Genomic DNA, 17,414 nt, shown 5'->3' with positions numbered 1-17,414 from the left:
ACTAAAGACCGTCTCTGACAAGGAGTTTTGAGAAAATCACTTAATTTGAGGCAACTGATCGAATGAATTGGCCAAATAGGCCATGCAGACAAAAAGCCATGGTGCAAGATGTACACATTCATATGTATAACTTGTGGGTGTAACTGCATGCACAACTGTTACCTGAACATGCAGCAACCCAATTAGTCACATGCCTGTTTCTTTGTGCATCTTAATCCTCAGTTTACATAAACAATTGCACTAACTATGCACATAAATACCTTGCACAAATGCAAAGACTTCTTTACAGTGCTATGAAGTTCTATGTCCTCTATACAACATTTCTTTTGCTAACCACTTCAGTTTTGAATAAACAACTGGAGTTACATGTTCAGCTACCAGTGGCACGAACACAATAGGTTAAACATTTCTCAGTTAATTACTAGTGGTTACATATAGTGAACAGTAGCTTCATTAGCTTAAAAGAAATGTGTTTAATTCTAATAGCAACTCAAACATGCTGTGGAAAAAGTGTTCACAAATATGTCAATGAATAACACTTTTGTTCAAATGTCTTTCAAGAACTGCTACTAAGTGCAAAATAACCTGGTGAAATGAATAATTTAATTCTGTTTTAAGATCATGTGTTGCATCTGTCTTAAAAACTTCAGCAAGGCTGAGCAGAATGAGATGGAAGTAGACTTCCTGGAAAACTTGGTGCTGCTGGATTTGCAGGACATAGATATCCTGAACTCCATTATGGCACTGTGATAGTATCAATGGGAGGGCGCAGAATGGAGCTGTTCCCTGTGGGTACATGTGTGCTCAAGTAAGCAAGATGCCTCCAGGAGCCAGTAGTGCCGCCACAGAATCAGCTTTGAAGAAGGAGCAACATAAAATCCCTTCTGATTAGGGCAAGCTCTGCTATCAAGTGCTGAAAAGGACAGGAAAATATTCCTTCCACCTCCCCATCAACTAGCACCAACTACTAGCAACAACCAGCACCAGTGGTGACTCTAGCCTTGCATAGGACCTATGTATTGGGACAAATTTGTGGTGGCCTCACAGTTGCTACCACCACTTTTTACACTCATAGAAGTTGGACAGAATTTTGCCTTCATTTTTTAATTGACTGTGCAAAATCAGGAACTTAATTAGAACCGTAGCAGATAATCCCCCCTAAAGCAGTGAACCTGAATATAATTAGGCTTCATCATCATTAAAACTTTTCCATTTCTTGTGTGTGCTGCTCCCTTTTTTAATCTTTCAAATGATCAGTGTAATCTATATCACTACAGAGCTTTCTCCATGTGACAACTTCTTTGCTTGTTATACAAAAGCTGCATAAAGTTGACTTGGAAATGTTCTGGAGGATGAATAAGGGAATAAAGGCAAAACCGTGCCATGGAATGGAATGCACTGAAATGTCAGGATGCTAATTATGAACATGGTATCTTGGTTAAATTGTTCTTATGTAGATAAAGAACGGAAGAGAGAAACCCAAGACAGCTTAAAGTAATGTATATAACAGAGGGAATGAGTGCTGAAATTAAACCAAACTATCTGGTAATTTAGCTCTTATGAAGAAGAAGAAAGAAGAGGCTTTTTAGGAGCACATCTCTTACTGCAGAACTGTTCAACCTCATTCCTCTCTCCTGAAGCTAGTTACTGGTGTACCTTCATTGATTTCAGAGGGGTTATTCCTGACTTGGATCACTGCAAGAGAAGAATCTGCCCCATGGTGACTTGGTGGCCACTGACAAGGCTGAAGGTAATTTATAATTCAGGAAAGCATGGCAGGAAATTTATCGTCAGTCCTTGAGGTGGGGAAGATACAGTAGATTGTAATATTTTATTGGACCAAAAAAGGATTAAATTTTGAACATTGTCCACAGTTAATATGTCATCCTTAGCAGTGATAGAGATTTTAATATAGCAAAGTTTTTACAATGAGAAATTGATTAATAATAGTCTTCTGTCCTATGACTTACTCTTGCTTGACTGTACTGAATCTTATGCGAACACAATTAAAATTCCTTTTGAAAAAAGAAATGAACTCAGAAAAAGTGTAGATAAACTGATACAGAATTTTAATCAGTTTATATATTTTATTTAAGGGCTAAATCTTGGCCTGAGTGCACATCTGAATAATGGGATCTGTGTTGGGGTGAGAAGGGAAGGAATCCTTCCTATAACACCATGGGCACTTGCAGAATCACTCAGTGGCTGCTATTTCATCTTCAGAGTAGAAGTAGAGCCCATGGTTCCTAATCCCTGCTCCGTGGGAGTCAAAGGGTGATGGAACTGTGACTACACAGATAAGCTCCTCTAGTAGTCTCCTGCCTCTATTCCCCACCTGCCCCAGTTCCCCTAGCGCTGAGATGCCGGGAGCCTGCAGATCTCAACTCTGTGGTGCACACAGATGCAGACTCTTGTGTGCCAGCATGGTGTGGGCACCAGGGTTTTTCCTTTAAGGAAATCCATTCTCATGACCTACGTCCTCAGCGTACACAGATCCTGGACTTGGGGTGCATCAACATTTTTACAGCAGACACATTTAATGCACTTTTGAAAATACATATGTCAAATAGTGCACCTAAAGAGAGGCACCTGAGATAGGAAACACTGAAAATGCCAGCCTTAATGCCTTCCAAGGACTGAAGAACTGGACCTGAGAGGGTTCATCAGCATGGGGAATTTTATATTCTTTATATATGATAGGGACCCCTGCCTGGCTCTTCCTGGCACCACAAACCACCATAAACTGTTTAGACAATATCATGACTATGGGGTGCCCTTAAAAATGTGTACGGTTTTGAAAGATTCTATCCTATCTGGAGAAATTCCCCATTATAAAGATGGGGAATATTTCAGAGTATGGCAAGATCTCTTTAGAAACAGTAGAAATGTTTGCAGATGTCTGCGCATTTACGTGCCATAGATACACACCCAAAGTTCCCTCCCCCATCCTCAAAAAGTCACAATGGCACAGTGCTTTGGATGCTCTATTACGTAAGGTAACATATCTCTTCAAAGAAAGAGATGGAAGAGTTTTCATCTAATTAAGTGATGTGCTGAGCATATTTAGGTGCCTCATCTAGTTTTAATGCAGCAAGAAACACAACTTTATCTCGGAACTTAAACTATTTTCCTTTTCTGTAGATAATGACTTTTCCAGACAATCAGGCAGTCTAGACATTCAGACCTTGTTGCCTACATTGTGAATGCAAACAAGGAGCTTGTGCACATTCCTATTCAGTGGCCATCACATAGGTGGCAAAGTTTGAAAATTTAACTTGTGAGGCTCAGTTTATAATATTTGTACTTAAACCTCCATAATCTCTCATTTATTTTTATGCATTATCTACTTAAGTACATACACAGCAAAACGTTCTGCCTATTGAAGAGTCGGCACAAAGGACTGACTACTGACATGAAGCTACAAAGCAGGCCAGCCAGCCATTTCAAATGTTGATTCTTTTTGTCATAGCTGCAGGAGCTATATGAGTACAATTCTATGGATAGAATCAGGGCCGGCTCCAGGGTTTTGGCCGCCCCAGGCAGCCCCCCCCCCCCCCAAAAAAGCCACGATCGCGATCTGCGGCGGTAATTCGGCACAAGATCCTTCGCTCTGAGCAGGAGTGAGGGACCGTCCGCCGAATTGCCGCCGAATAGCTGGACGTGCCGCCCGAAGTGGCCGCCCCAAGCACCTGCTTCGTAAGCTCGTGCCTGGAGCCGGCCCTGGATAGAATCTATGACTGTGGACTTGATTTTCACAAGAAAAATGCCTTGGAAGGATACCAATTCTTTGTTCCATATTGAACATTTTTTTTCCTCTTAGCATGAAAAGTAAAATGTAAACAGTTTTCTAAATGAGCTAATACATTTGAACACAAGGCATGGCAGAGTCAGCCACACTGAAAATGGATATCACCAAGAACTGTTTTTAAAAAACAAAAAAAACCACATCATATGAAGTTGCTTGGCAGAAGAGCTTGGTGATGGAAAGGGAATGCCTGTCATGGAGATGGCTGCTTCAAATTCTGGAAAATTTAGCTTCTCAACCAGCTCCTCTGATTCGCTGCATTATGTGTCCTTGTGCCTATAACCAAGAACAGGACATACCATATGTGCGGCTCTAAAGAAGCAGGAGGACATCACATCCTGTCTCAATAGACAATGTATTTATTTTAATGTTCTCCATTAGCACAAGCAGATGTAATATGGAGTTCAAAGCCTCATGAAAAGAATCCACATGAAATTCCACAATCTACGTTCATCAGTCACCAGATTAAACCCAGTGGGTAACATCAGCCTGACCATAAATGGATTCAAATATTTAATTTTAATTGTTTGTTTATTTTCTCTTTTTGGTTCTTTTGTACAAATGTCAGGACAGAGTCTCTCCTTCCACAACTCATAGAATGTTGCTTAAAAGTCCCCCTGCCCTGCTGGATGATTCCTATTGAATTGCACTGAGTTCCTGATTAAACTCACTAAGCTCAGTTTTTTGATGAAGAGGAAAATGAAACTAATTACACTGCAATTAAGAAACATCTGTGTCTGTCTCCCCTAAAAAGTTGAAACTGTTATTTGCATAAAGTTTATTACAATGTCTCAAAGATTCACAGAGAAGCACATTATAGCCTCTGGGAAGCTAGAGGAGGAAAAAGAAAACCAATCACAATGAAAACGTAGCTGGTCATTACCAGGAGGCCAGATTGTGAAACCCTTTTTCACTCTAAGGAATATTTACTCATGTGAGTATTTCCATTGAAACCAATGCGACTGAGTGAATAAGTGCTCACCAGGGTGTATAAGAGCTCTATAATCTGGCCCTATGTGAGGTGTGTGGGTTTTTTTTTTTTTAAATCCAGTTCCTCAGTATTAGATACTTTTTAAAATGTGTGTTGTGTCCTGTGGTTATGGAGTACATACATTTTGTGTGCACAAGTACTGTAATGCTGAGATTTTTGTCAGGCTGTGTACTTGTGAAGTATTTGTTTACTACCCTTTAATCTGCATTCATATTTGACTTACATCATTTTTGTGTTGCTTCGATTTAGCATGTTCCTTGGTTATTCAGCTTTGTTTGACAGTCGAATATTGAGAGCCCTGTTTATTTTATATAATTTCTTCACGGTGAGGGTGAGATATGTTTGGCTATTTTTAAACTGTGTCTCAGAAACTCAGTGGCTCACCTCTTCAAGGAATCTTCATAATTTTAGGAGGTGAGGATAATTCTACACCAGGTACCAAATGCAGTCTCCTTCTGCCAAACTGCACACAGCGCAGCTGTTCTGTCACCAGTAGTGTGGTATTAAAAAAAAAAAAACAATACAGTAAAGGGCATAGTCCTCCGCCCTTACTTAAACTGAGCAGCGCTTACACGCACAACTAGCCCCACTGGGATTATTTGAGTAAGTGCAACTCATCATGAGTAATGGTGCCCACAATGAAAACTGTAAAGAAAACACTCTGTTCCACATTGCCTAAATAGATGTCATAATAACAGTCTTAACAGGTTATATAACTTGGAAAGTGGTATAAATCTGATGTATATTTCTACATCTGTACCATACTTAGCAGTTCTGGATTGATGGAGAGACGGTCTGGATAATCTACTTTTCTTGTTATCTCAGACTTCTGTGATTAAATAAGACAGTAAAACTCTGAACAATATTTCATCGAAGCAAGTGAGGGCTGGATCCAAACCCACTGAAGTCAAAACCTGTCCCTTCCCCCCTCCAGGGCTGGCTCTAGGCACCAGCAAACCAAGCACGTGCTTGGGGCGGCACAATTCCAGGGGCGGCATTCTGGGAGGTTTTTTTTTTTTTTTTTGCTTCGGCAGTTGCGCTCTCGGAGGTGTGTATTTTTTGCTTGGGGCAGCAAAAAACCTAGAGCCGGCCCTGCCCCCCCCCTCTATTTGTTGCTTATTCATTGCATCATGCCTACAATTCAATTGTTTTGGATCAGGTGTGATGAGACATTAATTACAGCACCAAGTTTTGGGGCTAAACTATTCCAAAGACACAGTTAGGGTTGCAGCAGCAGCAATTCACAACTTTGTGTATGATTCTGTCCCTCTGACCCACACTGAGTAGTATCTTACTCTATGAGTAGGCCCATTGATTGGGTGAGTAAGGATGGCAGATTCTGGCCTGTGGAAACTTTTGGGGGGGATTCTTTGTTCCAAAGAAACAACACAGAAGAATTAATTTATATAACAACAATTACAAGATGAGGATTTCAATGAACTGAAAAAGGGAGCTATTAGAACAAAGACATCCAATGACAAAAGCAATCTTGTGTTTTCTTACCAATGATTTTTTTTCCAGAGTAATTTATTTGGAAACATTGACTGTGAATGCGTGGGCACAGCAGAGAGCTAATACCAATGAAGGATATTTAGCATTAATGTGCAGATTTCTCTTTAAAAACAGGTGCTTCTTCTGTCATGGCAGCTTCTGGAGCTCTGAAAGTACATAAAGGGCACACTCTGCAAGCTGGTAAGTATAATGAGTTAAGTTCTGTGTGTGTGTACATAAAAGTGTGTAACTTTTTTCCCTTAAAACAAAAGATTTTTAAAAGTGATATTTAACAATTATATTTTCTGATGTGATCCATATTATGGCTTATTTTTTCCATTCAATTTGCAGATGAATTAATATTTTGTTAGAAACGGCATTGACAGGTGGGATAAGTTTAGAAAAGGCAGTGACAGGTGGGATGTGTGCCAAAGCACAGGCACTAATCCTATTCATGTCAGTGAAATGCTGCCAATATTTTAACAAGGGGCTCCCACAAACATTTTCCACCTTAGCCTGTGATAGATCCTATATACTGGCGGCGAGGGCCATTTAAAATATACGTCACTGTAAAAATGAAGGAGGGAGGAGACAAGCAAGGGCAAACAAGCACATTAAGCTGGAATATTTGTAGATGAAAACCTAATGCAAGTATATTGATAGTATAGTATAGCCTTCCTATTGCAAAAGTTTGATTGGGAGAGTGTGTGAAGATTCTGTAGAGGGAGCTGGGGGTATTCTCCCTGGGGTATGTTTTGAAAACACTTGTGATGTGGTGCAACATGGTCCATTCCAAAGATGACAAGCAGAATCATTTCTGGGAGGGGTGGCCTAAGCAATTTCCAGGGAAGAGGCGAACTCCATCCCAGGCAGGGAAATCATCCTGCCATTCTGGTGGTGGAACTTTAACGAGGGCCTTCCAGGAGCTCCCAAGATCAACCTCCCACCCCTCACTGAATCATACACTCAAGGCTTGATATTGCTCCTACTGCAGTTTATGGCAAAACTCACATTTATGTCAACAGCTCTCAGTTGAGAACTTTTAAAACTGTGTTAATTTCCTTGCAGTTGTTCTCATTAGAAAATATGAATGTCTTCTAGTTGGCATGTATTTAGATCCTCAATTGTTTTTTCGCATTGTTATTTAGATTGTGCCTAGAAACTGAAAGAAAGCAAATATGTACTTTATTATCACCAGTCAATTTACTAGCTACAATAGGACCAAATACGTTGGAAATTTTTCAATGTTCTAGGTCCTAAAGGTGGTTTTGGGTTCATGGCACCACCTGCAGAACTTGGAACTTCTAGTGGCCCTGAAGAACCCGGTGAGTAAACAGAACTTCAACCAATTACATCAAAAGGTAGTAAATTCACTTAAATATATCTACACTTTAAAGAAGAATTCTTCTGCCTACCTAGCTATCACCTTTGAGGAGGGTGGTTTTACTATAGTGACAGAAAAACCCTTTCCATCATTTTAGTAAATGTCTACACTAGAGCAGCGTAGCTGTGGCTGATCCACTGTAACGTTTGTAGAGTAGACACACACTGAGGGTGGTGTCTGTTATATTTCATGGCATACAAACAGAGAAGTTAGATAAAAACATAAAATACTCTTGCTGGAATGTTACAACATATACTTTCTTATAATTCAGAATGATAACATACAAGACCCCCAAAACAGAGAGCAACAAAGCAGGCTGCTCCCTAAAACAGAGACGTGCAGTTCATCCGTCCTTACTCTAGGCCAGGGATCAGCAACCTTTGGCACACGGCCCACCAGGGTAAGCCCCTTGGCGGGCCAGGCTGGTTTGTTTACCTGCCGTGTCCGCAGGTTCGGCCAATCGCAGCTCCCACTGGCTGTGGTTCGCCTCTCCAGGCCAATGGGGGCAGCGGGAAGTGGCCCTGGCCAAGGGATGTGCTGGCTGCCACTTCCCACCGCCCCCATAGGCCTGGAGCGGTGAACTGTGGCCAGTGGGAGCCGCAATTGGCCGAACCCGCAGACGCAGCAGGTAAACAAACTGGCCTGGCCCGCCAGGGTGCTTACCCTGCTGGGCCACGTGCCAAAGGTTGCCGATCCCTGCTCTAGGCTATTCGTTGGAAGACTGACTCTGATCATATGCTCCACTACAGAGCCCCCTGCCTGCAAGCAGCACCAGGAAAATGCCTGAGAATTTAATGTGATAGATCACAATTTTCATTACATCACAGTGTCTGCAAAGGGATCAGAAACATGCTAACAGCAAGAGAAAAGTTTATGCCAAATACTGCCCAGAAGTCTCAATAAAGCATATCATTCCCCGCTGCGCCCTGAAAACCATCCCATCTTCCTCCTTTCTATGTGATTGTTGACTACACCATCCTTCCTGTCCCCATAGCTTGCAGTCTTGGTTGCAGAATCTCTAATTCTTCTTTCTTTCTCCTCTCACATAGAGGCAATTGCCAAATCTTGCCAAATTCTTCTCCCACAATATCTCCAGAATTCAAATGTTCCTTATGGTCTGTTCATGTCCAACATATAGCTCCCACCTTGGCTACTTGAAACTCCTATTCCTTAGCCCCCTCATCTTCCACCTCCAGTTAATCTAGAAAACTGCTACCAAAATCATCTTCCTTTCACGTTGCTCTGACCATCCACCCCACTTTCTAGAATCTCTTTGCTGTTTTTCTTCTCTTAATATATATATTAGCACTTTTTGATCCAAGTGTTTAGCCAATTTTCAGGATCAGGTTTGGTTTTGTTAAGAGGAGAAAATGGTGATGGAATCAGGTATTTCTTTGATGCACTCCTGTTTATTTATGAATAATGTACTAAGTCAAGTTTACTGAACGTAGTAGAAATCCAATAACAGGAGACAGTTTCTTTGCTCACAGTTATAAGTCTCTTTCAGCCAGTTGTTTACCGTCATGCTCTCCCTTTAGCTTTTTTTCTCAGGGTTACACTACCAGTGTTTCTCTGGCTGTATCTGGGGCTTCTATGCTCTTTCTATGCTCTTTCTCTGTGCTTTTCTGCTACTTCTCACATACACAGCTCCACCAATTAATGTCCCAGCCCCTGCATTGGTGGTATCACTCTCTGTAGAACCCCCTGGGCCACCTAGTTCAGCTTCTACTCCAGGTGGGTCACGTACCTGTGTTTTGGATGTAGCTTCTACTGTTTTAAGCTATTTGGTTCCATGAAGGAGCTTGATTGTTCGTTACATTTATTCTAAATGTTAGTTTACACCAACGAGCTTCAATGAGGTTTTCTCCAGTCTTCCAACATAACATATATATGAATGGTTCAAGATTCTCCTTAGCCCCAACCTGATCAGGTCCACAGTTACATACATTAATTCTTTAGGGTGGAGACCCGTTGTGTCTTTTTTCTGCTGAGCATTTCCTTATAGAACATTTGAAGGAAATGTTTGCTCTTATTAAATGGATTATTAGTAGTTATGAACTTCAGTCATAATTGTATGTTAATTTTTTAGGAGGGGCAGTAGGTTATTCAACAGATCTACCTGTATCTGATCGACCCCACAGTGAGACAACAACCTATGTTAATATTCCTGTCAGTCCTACATCGAAGAAACAGCTCCACTACATGGAACTGGAGCTTCAAGAACCTAGCACAGGCATAAGAGGTAAGGGCCTTTAAGTGGGCCATTACTACTACTAAACGCTAACAAATGTAAACTGTGTGTGCATCCAGAGGGAGGTCCTGTACTCATGGCCGCCAGCTGCTTGTGTTGGAGTCTGCCCGCAATTGTCAACATTTAGAAACATTTTATTAGGGACACCTGTCCTGCTAAGCTGGGGCTCTGGAGGCTGCTAGTCTCCAGCCCTTGCCATTTATTTAATTTTAAAGTCTTATATAGCACACAATTGTCAAAAGCCCTCTGGGGGTTAGGTCAGTGTTATCCTCTCCATTATACAGATGTGGAAAGTGAGTCACATAGGCCCAGATCCACAAAGGTATTAACCACCATTGATTTAAATGGAAATTAGCAGCTAAATACCTTTGTGGATCTGGGCCAGAGAGCCTAAGCCACATTTTTCAAATGTAGGTGTATAAAGTTAACCAACTAAGCCCATATTTAGGCACCTACATAAAAGTAGCCTTATTTTCAGATGCACTGAAACATGAGAACCTGCAGCTCCGTAGGGCTGCAGGGGCTCATCACCTATGGATTTAGAAGTCTCTGGCAGGCAAAAAAGCCACACGCATAAAATTAATAAACCAGAAAAAAGCTAACCCTCTCAGGAATACCTCCTCAATGTGCCAAACCAGGCCGCACAGAGCCTCCACAGTCCATCTAGAAACTGATGTTGCTGCTTCTCAGAGATGCAAGCCCCAAAAAGGCCCTACTAAGCTTTTGTGCCTACCTGATTCTGGGCTGCTCTGGTATCTAGCACTGTCCTGATCTAATTTAGGTAGCTCAGGGTCCACTGCACTCCTCTCTTGCCACGCACAGATTCCTCTGCTGCAGTGATGTTGGTAGGGCCTCCCAGAGTAGTGGGTATTGGCATTAGGGTGCCATTAAGATGAATGGGACTTCAGCCCTTTCAGAGCAAATGTTTCAGGCTGTCTGCAGTCTCAGGCAGATATGATTTAATTGCCTGTACTTGGTTCATAGTTTCAAGGTTTTCTTCATGTCTATGAGGTTTAGAGACTTGCCTTTTTAAATAACACAAGCTAAGAACCTGATATAATTTCATGACTCCAGGAACTGGGGCCCTAGGCAGTGCACTTCTAGGACTTGCTCCTGGAAGATTCTGAATACTCTGGTATGATCCATAAAAGAATACCCATACTGGGTCAGACAAATGGTCCATCTAGCACAGTATCCTGTCTTCTGACAGTGGCTTGTGCCAGATGTTTCAGAGGGAATGAACAGAACAGGGCAATTTATTGAGTGATCCATCCCCTGTCATCCAGTCCCAGCTTCTGGCCATATTTAGGGACACCCAGAGCATGGGGCTCCATCCCTGACCATCTTGGCTAATAGCTGTTGATGGACCTATCCTCCATGAACTTACCTCATTCTTTTTTGAACCCAGTTATACTTTTTGCCTTCATAGCATCCCCTGGCGATGAGTTCCACAGGTTGATTGTGCATTGTGTGAAGAAACACTTATGTTTGTTTTAAACCTGCTGCCTATTTATTTCATTATGTGACCCCTGGTTATTGTATTAGGTGAAAGGGTAAATAACACTTCTCTATTTATTTTCTCCACACCATTCATGATTTTATAACCTCAGTTGTCTCTTTTCTAAGCTAAACAGACTCAGTCATTTTAATCGCTTCTCATGTGGAAGTTCTTCCATACTCCTAATCATTTTTGTTGCCTTTCTCTGTACTTTTACCAATTCTAATCTCCAGGAAAGCACTTGAGTATGTGCTTAATTTTAAGCACATGTATAGTCCCATTGACCAGTGGGATTACTCACATGCTTAAAAGTAAGCATGTTCTTAAGTGCTTTGCTACATCAGAGGACCATATACCTTAATCTGGCTCTGGGTACTTAGTCCCTTGCAGCATTAATCCTTTGGCACCTCAGAATAAATCATAAACACCATACATGGAGATTTGGAAGAGTAATTCCCCATTCAGATAAATTCCAGTGAGAATTTTGCATGTAATTCCTTGTACTCAGGACTGACAATTTTCCCTATCAGATCTTCAAGTATTGACATTTTAAGCAATTTTGGGTATGTGTGTTTTTAAATCTAGTTTTGATTAAACAAGTTTATAACTTTTAAGTGTTACCACTGTTTCTCCATGCCTATCTAAGGTACTAATCTGGGCCCTGTCACTGTGTAGTATCTGAGCACCTCACAATCATTAATGTAGTTGTCTTCACAACACCACTGTGAGGTGCTATTACTGCCATTTGGGGATGGGGAAATGAGGCATAGAGGTCTAGATCTACAAAAGACTTTTGAGGATTTGGGCCTAAATCATTTAACTCCCATTGAAATCAGGATCTGGCTTTCCATCATTTAACTACCCTGCCACATAGTGGATAACTCAGCCCTGAGTTATGTGCCCAGGCTCCATTTACAATGAATGGGGAGTTCAGTGCCTAAGAATGGGATTGCATTCTGAGTGGGGAGCTGCCTAAAGTAGCCAGTAAGAAATGCTGAGGAGAGGGGCATTGCCTAAAGCCCCACCCCAAAAAGCTAGTTAGACACCTCCCGGAGTTAGGTTTTTATCTCCACTTGGGGCTCTCAACTATGAGCGCTCTCCTGAAGTTAGGTGCCTAAAGTCAGATCAACCCTTTCTTGGAAATAAACAAAGGGGAGGTGACTCCCACTTGTGCCCAATGCTAGAGCACTCATCTGGGATGTGGGAGACCCAGGTCCAAATCCCCACTCTGTCTGATTTAGAGCAGTGGCTTAAAGATGGGTCTCCTACCTCCCATGTAAGTTCCCTAACCACCAGGCTGTTGGGTATTCAGAAGTGGCTCCTTCTCAATCTCTCCTGTTGATGCTGTTCAGCTTTGTATAAATAAAATATTAATTGAATCAGGGACTGGAACCTGGTGCCGTTCCTTCCAGATGAGTGCCCTAACCATCAGACGATAGAGCTGTTCTTGCTCTCTGCTTAGCCATCTAAGTCCCTGTGAGTCAGGGAGCTGCTCCATGCCAGCTGGCGAAGAACACACCATTCCATAACTCACAACAGGCCTGACACACTCATTGCTCCAACAGTGTTGTCATAATCTGTATCTAAAAGGTGTCAGGTAAAGTATCGTATGCAAACTGGTAACACTCTGGTCATTAAGATTATTGTGTGATGTATGTATGGGTGGTGCATAAACAATTAAAAGATATGTACTGGAAATGCATTCTTAAACAGGGAATAAGCCTAGCCTGTCCTAGACAAAGGAATGTTGTTTTGCCTCTTTTCCTGTGTCTCCAGGGTAAACTGAGCCAGGTAATACCTCAGGGGACAATGAAAAGTACATCTACATATAAGGTAAACAAAGCCATCAACTAAACTAGTGGTGTGGGAAAGACCACTTAATGATCATGATGTGGGATGGAGCCTGCACCTGCAGCAAGCCACCCTGCTCTTGAAACAGACACAATAGATTTTGGAAAATATAAGCAGAAACACAATGCCATTTTGGCATCCATCACCTAGGGGCCAAAGGGGGAGCAGTGCCGTTTGAGCTGATGAAAAGTGTATCTTCTTGGATCCAGCTGGAACTGACTATAGGTGAGAAATCTACATAGACAAAGATTGTCACTGGTGGAAATCAGGGTGAATAAAAATCAATGATTTAAAAAAAAATCTGATTTTTTTTTAATTTAAATCGGATTTTTTTGATAAAATGCTTTTTGAGGAAAAAACCTATGTAAAGATAGTTTTAATTAAGATATATTATAGCTCAAAGATATCTCAACATGGAATAGGGATTATAAATTCTAATTCTATAGTATGAGACAATCTATTCGTGTAATGTTTAAGAAAAGTCTTGTAAATGAGTTCCAATAGTTCATTAATTAGGGACCCAATCTTATGGGGTTCCAGGGGCTTCAGTGTAGATTATTTAGGTTAATTTTTATATCTATCCAATGGGACTCAGTGCTCAGTCCAGAAGATACCATCAGAGATGCTTAGTTTTTCAGTTCTCAAACTGTGGATGTGTCTCCAGAGATAAAATGCTTGTTAACAGCAAAAATGTTTTTGAATAAATAAATAAGATATAGAGGTGAGAAATAACAGACCTCAACCCTATTGTCCCACTGCAAATTTGTGTACACAGAGTCAATCCCTTACCTCTCTCTAAAAGTGCAAAGTTTCAAAAAGTTCAATGCATAGAAGATTGTTGGGAGAGGAATAGGTCTGGACAAGGCGAATAAGTCTGGAGAGAAATGTGAGAAGGGAGTAGAACAGGCAGTAGAAACAAAAGTGAAAGTGTTTGAGCAGCATATTCCAGAAGTCTTGAGGTCTTTCTGAGTGTAGCCTTCATTGATTTGAGATCTACCATACCATTCTCTCACTAGAAGGGAAAACCTATATCGGCAGCAGGCCATAAAAGAGACCCAATTTGGGAATATTTTAATGAAGTTCCTCTACCTGTGGGTAAGACAGTCATGCATGCAAAATGCAAACAGTGCAACAAAGAAATGCAAAGCCTGGTTGCCTGAATGAAACAACATTATTGAGGAAGCTGTGTTGAAGATTATGAAAGGAACATGTCTGAACATGCAGGATCTTCAAGTTGGCAAACTTTTATTTCATATTTCTTTCTTAAGGACTACCTGTCTTCCTTCTAGACTATCTTGAATTCTCATATTTGAGCAAAAAATATAGTTGTTACTCTATGGTACTATCATTTTAGATGCAGTTGTGATAAAAAAATAAATAGCTGAAATAGGCAGATCTTCCTTTTACAATTTCACCTTTGAAGTAGTACTGAGTGTCAGTGAATGCAATGAGTAATACTAAATGAGCAATATGGTAATAATAATTAAATAACTGCATTGACTTATTTTGTTTAGGAGAATACATCCTCAAAATACAGGATTCTGAAGACTATCCACCTTCAGGATCGCCATCATTTTCTATAGTTTCAGAGTTATCTGCCAATGGTAGTGTTTCATTCACATTATATATGTCACATAGTCACAGTATATCACCTGTACCCAAAAAAAAAAAATCTCCATCATCCAGAAACAACCATAGATAAGTTTGCCCGGTTTGTTTATGCAACAAACTCTCCTTTCCATATGATTGAGAACCCACACTTCATTAATATGATTCAGTCATTAAGACCAGGATACAGTCCACCCAACAGAGCAGGTGTCGCAGGCAAATTGCTGGATAAAGTGTATGAAAGAGAATTTGAGCAGTGTGCAAAAGGTCTAGAGGGTGAAAGTGTTAACCTGAGTCTTGATGGGTAGAGCAATGTCCACAATGATCATGTTGTATGTGCTTGTGTGACAACAGAAGAAGGGAATGTCTTACAGAAACAATTGATACATCAGGAAATGCACACACAGCAGAATACTTACAAGAAGTAGCAATAAAAGCTACAACAAACTGTGGGAAAAAATTCAAATGTCTAGTGCACAGCTTGGTCACAGACACTGCTGCAGATGTATCCAAGATGAGAAGAAATTATTTAGAAGAGAGTGAAGAGAGTCCCAAGCTAATAACATACGGTTGCCGTGCTCATTTGACGCACCTCCTAGCCAAAGACTTCAGTGTTCCAGAAATAAAGGCTAATGTTGAAATTGCAAAATACTTCCGTAACAACCACTTTGCAGCAGCTGCTCTGAAAAAAGTGGGAGGAACCAAGCTAACTCTCCCACAAGATGTGTGATGGAACTCAGTAGTGGACTGTTTTGAGCACTATATCAAGAACTGGCTTAATCTGATGACAGTTTGTGAACAAAATCGTGAAAAAATAGATGGCACTGTCATAGCCAAAGTTCTCAACATTGGGCTTAAGAGAAATGTCAAACACATGCTGAGTACCCTGAAGCTTATTTCTGTAGGCTTGAACAAAATGCAGGGAAATAGCTATTTTATTGCTGATGCTGTTAAAATTTAGAAGGAACTGAGTGAGATCTTAAAAAGAAAAGTATGCAAAATAAATGGAACAAGCACTATCACCAGCTCATTTTCTTGCAAATATTCTCAATACTCGGTACCAGGGTCAAACTGTAACAACTGAAGAAGAGGAGTTGGCTATGACATGGACATCCAGCAATCATCCCTCCATAATGCCAACTATAATAAACTTCAGATCTAAGGGTGAACAATTCAAGAAATATATTTTTGCTGATGATGTTTTAAAGAAAGTTACACTAGTGGACAAGTGGAAGTCACTTAAGCTTGGAAGTCACTTGGATTCAGAGACTGTTGAAGTGATAATCTCACTTTTAACAGCAGTAGCTTCTTCTGCCAGTGTAGAAAGAATATTTTCTTCCTTTGGACTAATTCATTCCAAATTGAGAAATTGTTTGGGACCTGAAAAAGCAGGAAAGCTTGTTTTTCTTTTCCAGATTATGAACAAACAGGAGAATGAAAGTGAAGACGACTGAGTTAGCTGCAGAAGCCAATATTTAAAGTTTCTCATGTTGACATGGCTGACATAGTTGATTTAATTTTTGTTTTTAAAAATATTTCATTTAACTATTTTAGTTAAAAACAATTTTAACCAAAACAAACCTGATTTTATGTATAATGTTTAACTAAATTCAAAAATTCATATGCTTGTTTTGTTAAAATATTATATGTTTGCTGTTGAAGAAAAAAATCCAGAATACATAACGTTGTTGTTTTTTGTTGTTTTAGTTAAATAAAACAATTTAAATGTCTTTTTGGTGATGTTCTCCTCCTAATACAGCATAGCAAGAAAATCCTCCAAATATTAATGATTAACCTGTTGAATTGGAGATAGTTCACCTCCCAATGACTTATTAAATATCTGCTTCAATTACCTTTGGTGAATGAAATAACCAAACAATCATTCATTTTCTGATATAGCTGTAAAACTAATCTGAAAAGTTTTCAAAATAAATCACTTAAAAATGTATAGTGTGTACCTTCTAAAAATGAAACCTACATCTATTTCTGAGTTGTGAAGAATGCACTTTTATGTAGAAATCATGGTTAAATCTGGTCTTCCTGACTAATGAGTTAAATCATTATTTAAATAAATTTGATTTAAATCAAATCCATCCGGGTTGAAATTAAGTTTGTCACCAGAAAGCATGTTTTGTTTGTTTTTGTTTTATTTCTAACCATGTTTGTCTTCGATTCTTACATATTATTACTTAAATATCTGTTAGTTAATAATAAACTTATTCTTGTTTTATTATAAAACCATCTCAGTGCTGTGTGTTAAACTGAAGGGTGAAGTCCTCAGCTAAACTAACAGGCTGGTGTGGGTTCTGTCTCTTTGGAGGCAGTAAACCTAATAACTTCTGTGAGTATCCAGTGAGAGGGGTTGGACACTGTGGGGGAGACGGTTTTGGGGAGATGTGGGACTGGAAGGGCTGTTGGTGTTGCCCTGCAACCAGGCTGGTGGAAGCCAGGGGGCGGCAACTGTGATGTGAACAGGCTGCTGGTGTCAAGGAACTGAGCCAAAACTGCACAGCACATGGTTACAGGGCAGGCCTG

The 17,414-nt window shown here is 40.4% G+C and overlaps 1 protein-coding gene across 7 annotated transcripts in view; it reads left to right on the top strand.

Moving 5' to 3' along the window:
• DOK7 (docking protein 7) overlaps nt 1-17,414 on the top strand; it is a 143,958-nt gene that overhangs the window by 74,249 nt on the left and 52,295 nt on the right. For 6 of the 7 annotated variants that reach the window (XR_010601946.1, XM_065598256.1, XM_065598258.1 and 3 more), the window contains 3 exons: nt 6,423-6,488; nt 7,541-7,612; nt 9,761-9,913. Coding sequence is in view for 5 of the 7 variants with exons in the window: in XM_065598256.1 (XP_065454328.1) it covers nt 6,423-6,488; nt 7,541-7,612; nt 9,761-9,913 (291 nt within the window). In the remaining 2 variants the exon portion in view is untranslated. Of the gene's footprint in view, nt 1-6,422; nt 6,489-7,540; nt 7,613-9,760; nt 9,914-17,414 lie in introns of those variants that run through there. The other variant, XR_010601945.1, reaches the window with a different exon arrangement.

Source organism: Chrysemys picta, chromosome 5 (assembly GCF_011386835.1).
Source record: "Chrysemys picta bellii isolate R12L10 chromosome 5, ASM1138683v2, whole genome shotgun sequence".
Lineage (NCBI taxonomy): Eukaryota > Metazoa > Chordata > Testudines > Emydidae > Chrysemys > Chrysemys picta.
Note: the sequence above shows the minus strand (reverse complement) of the source record. Positions and strands in the feature narration are given on the sequence as shown.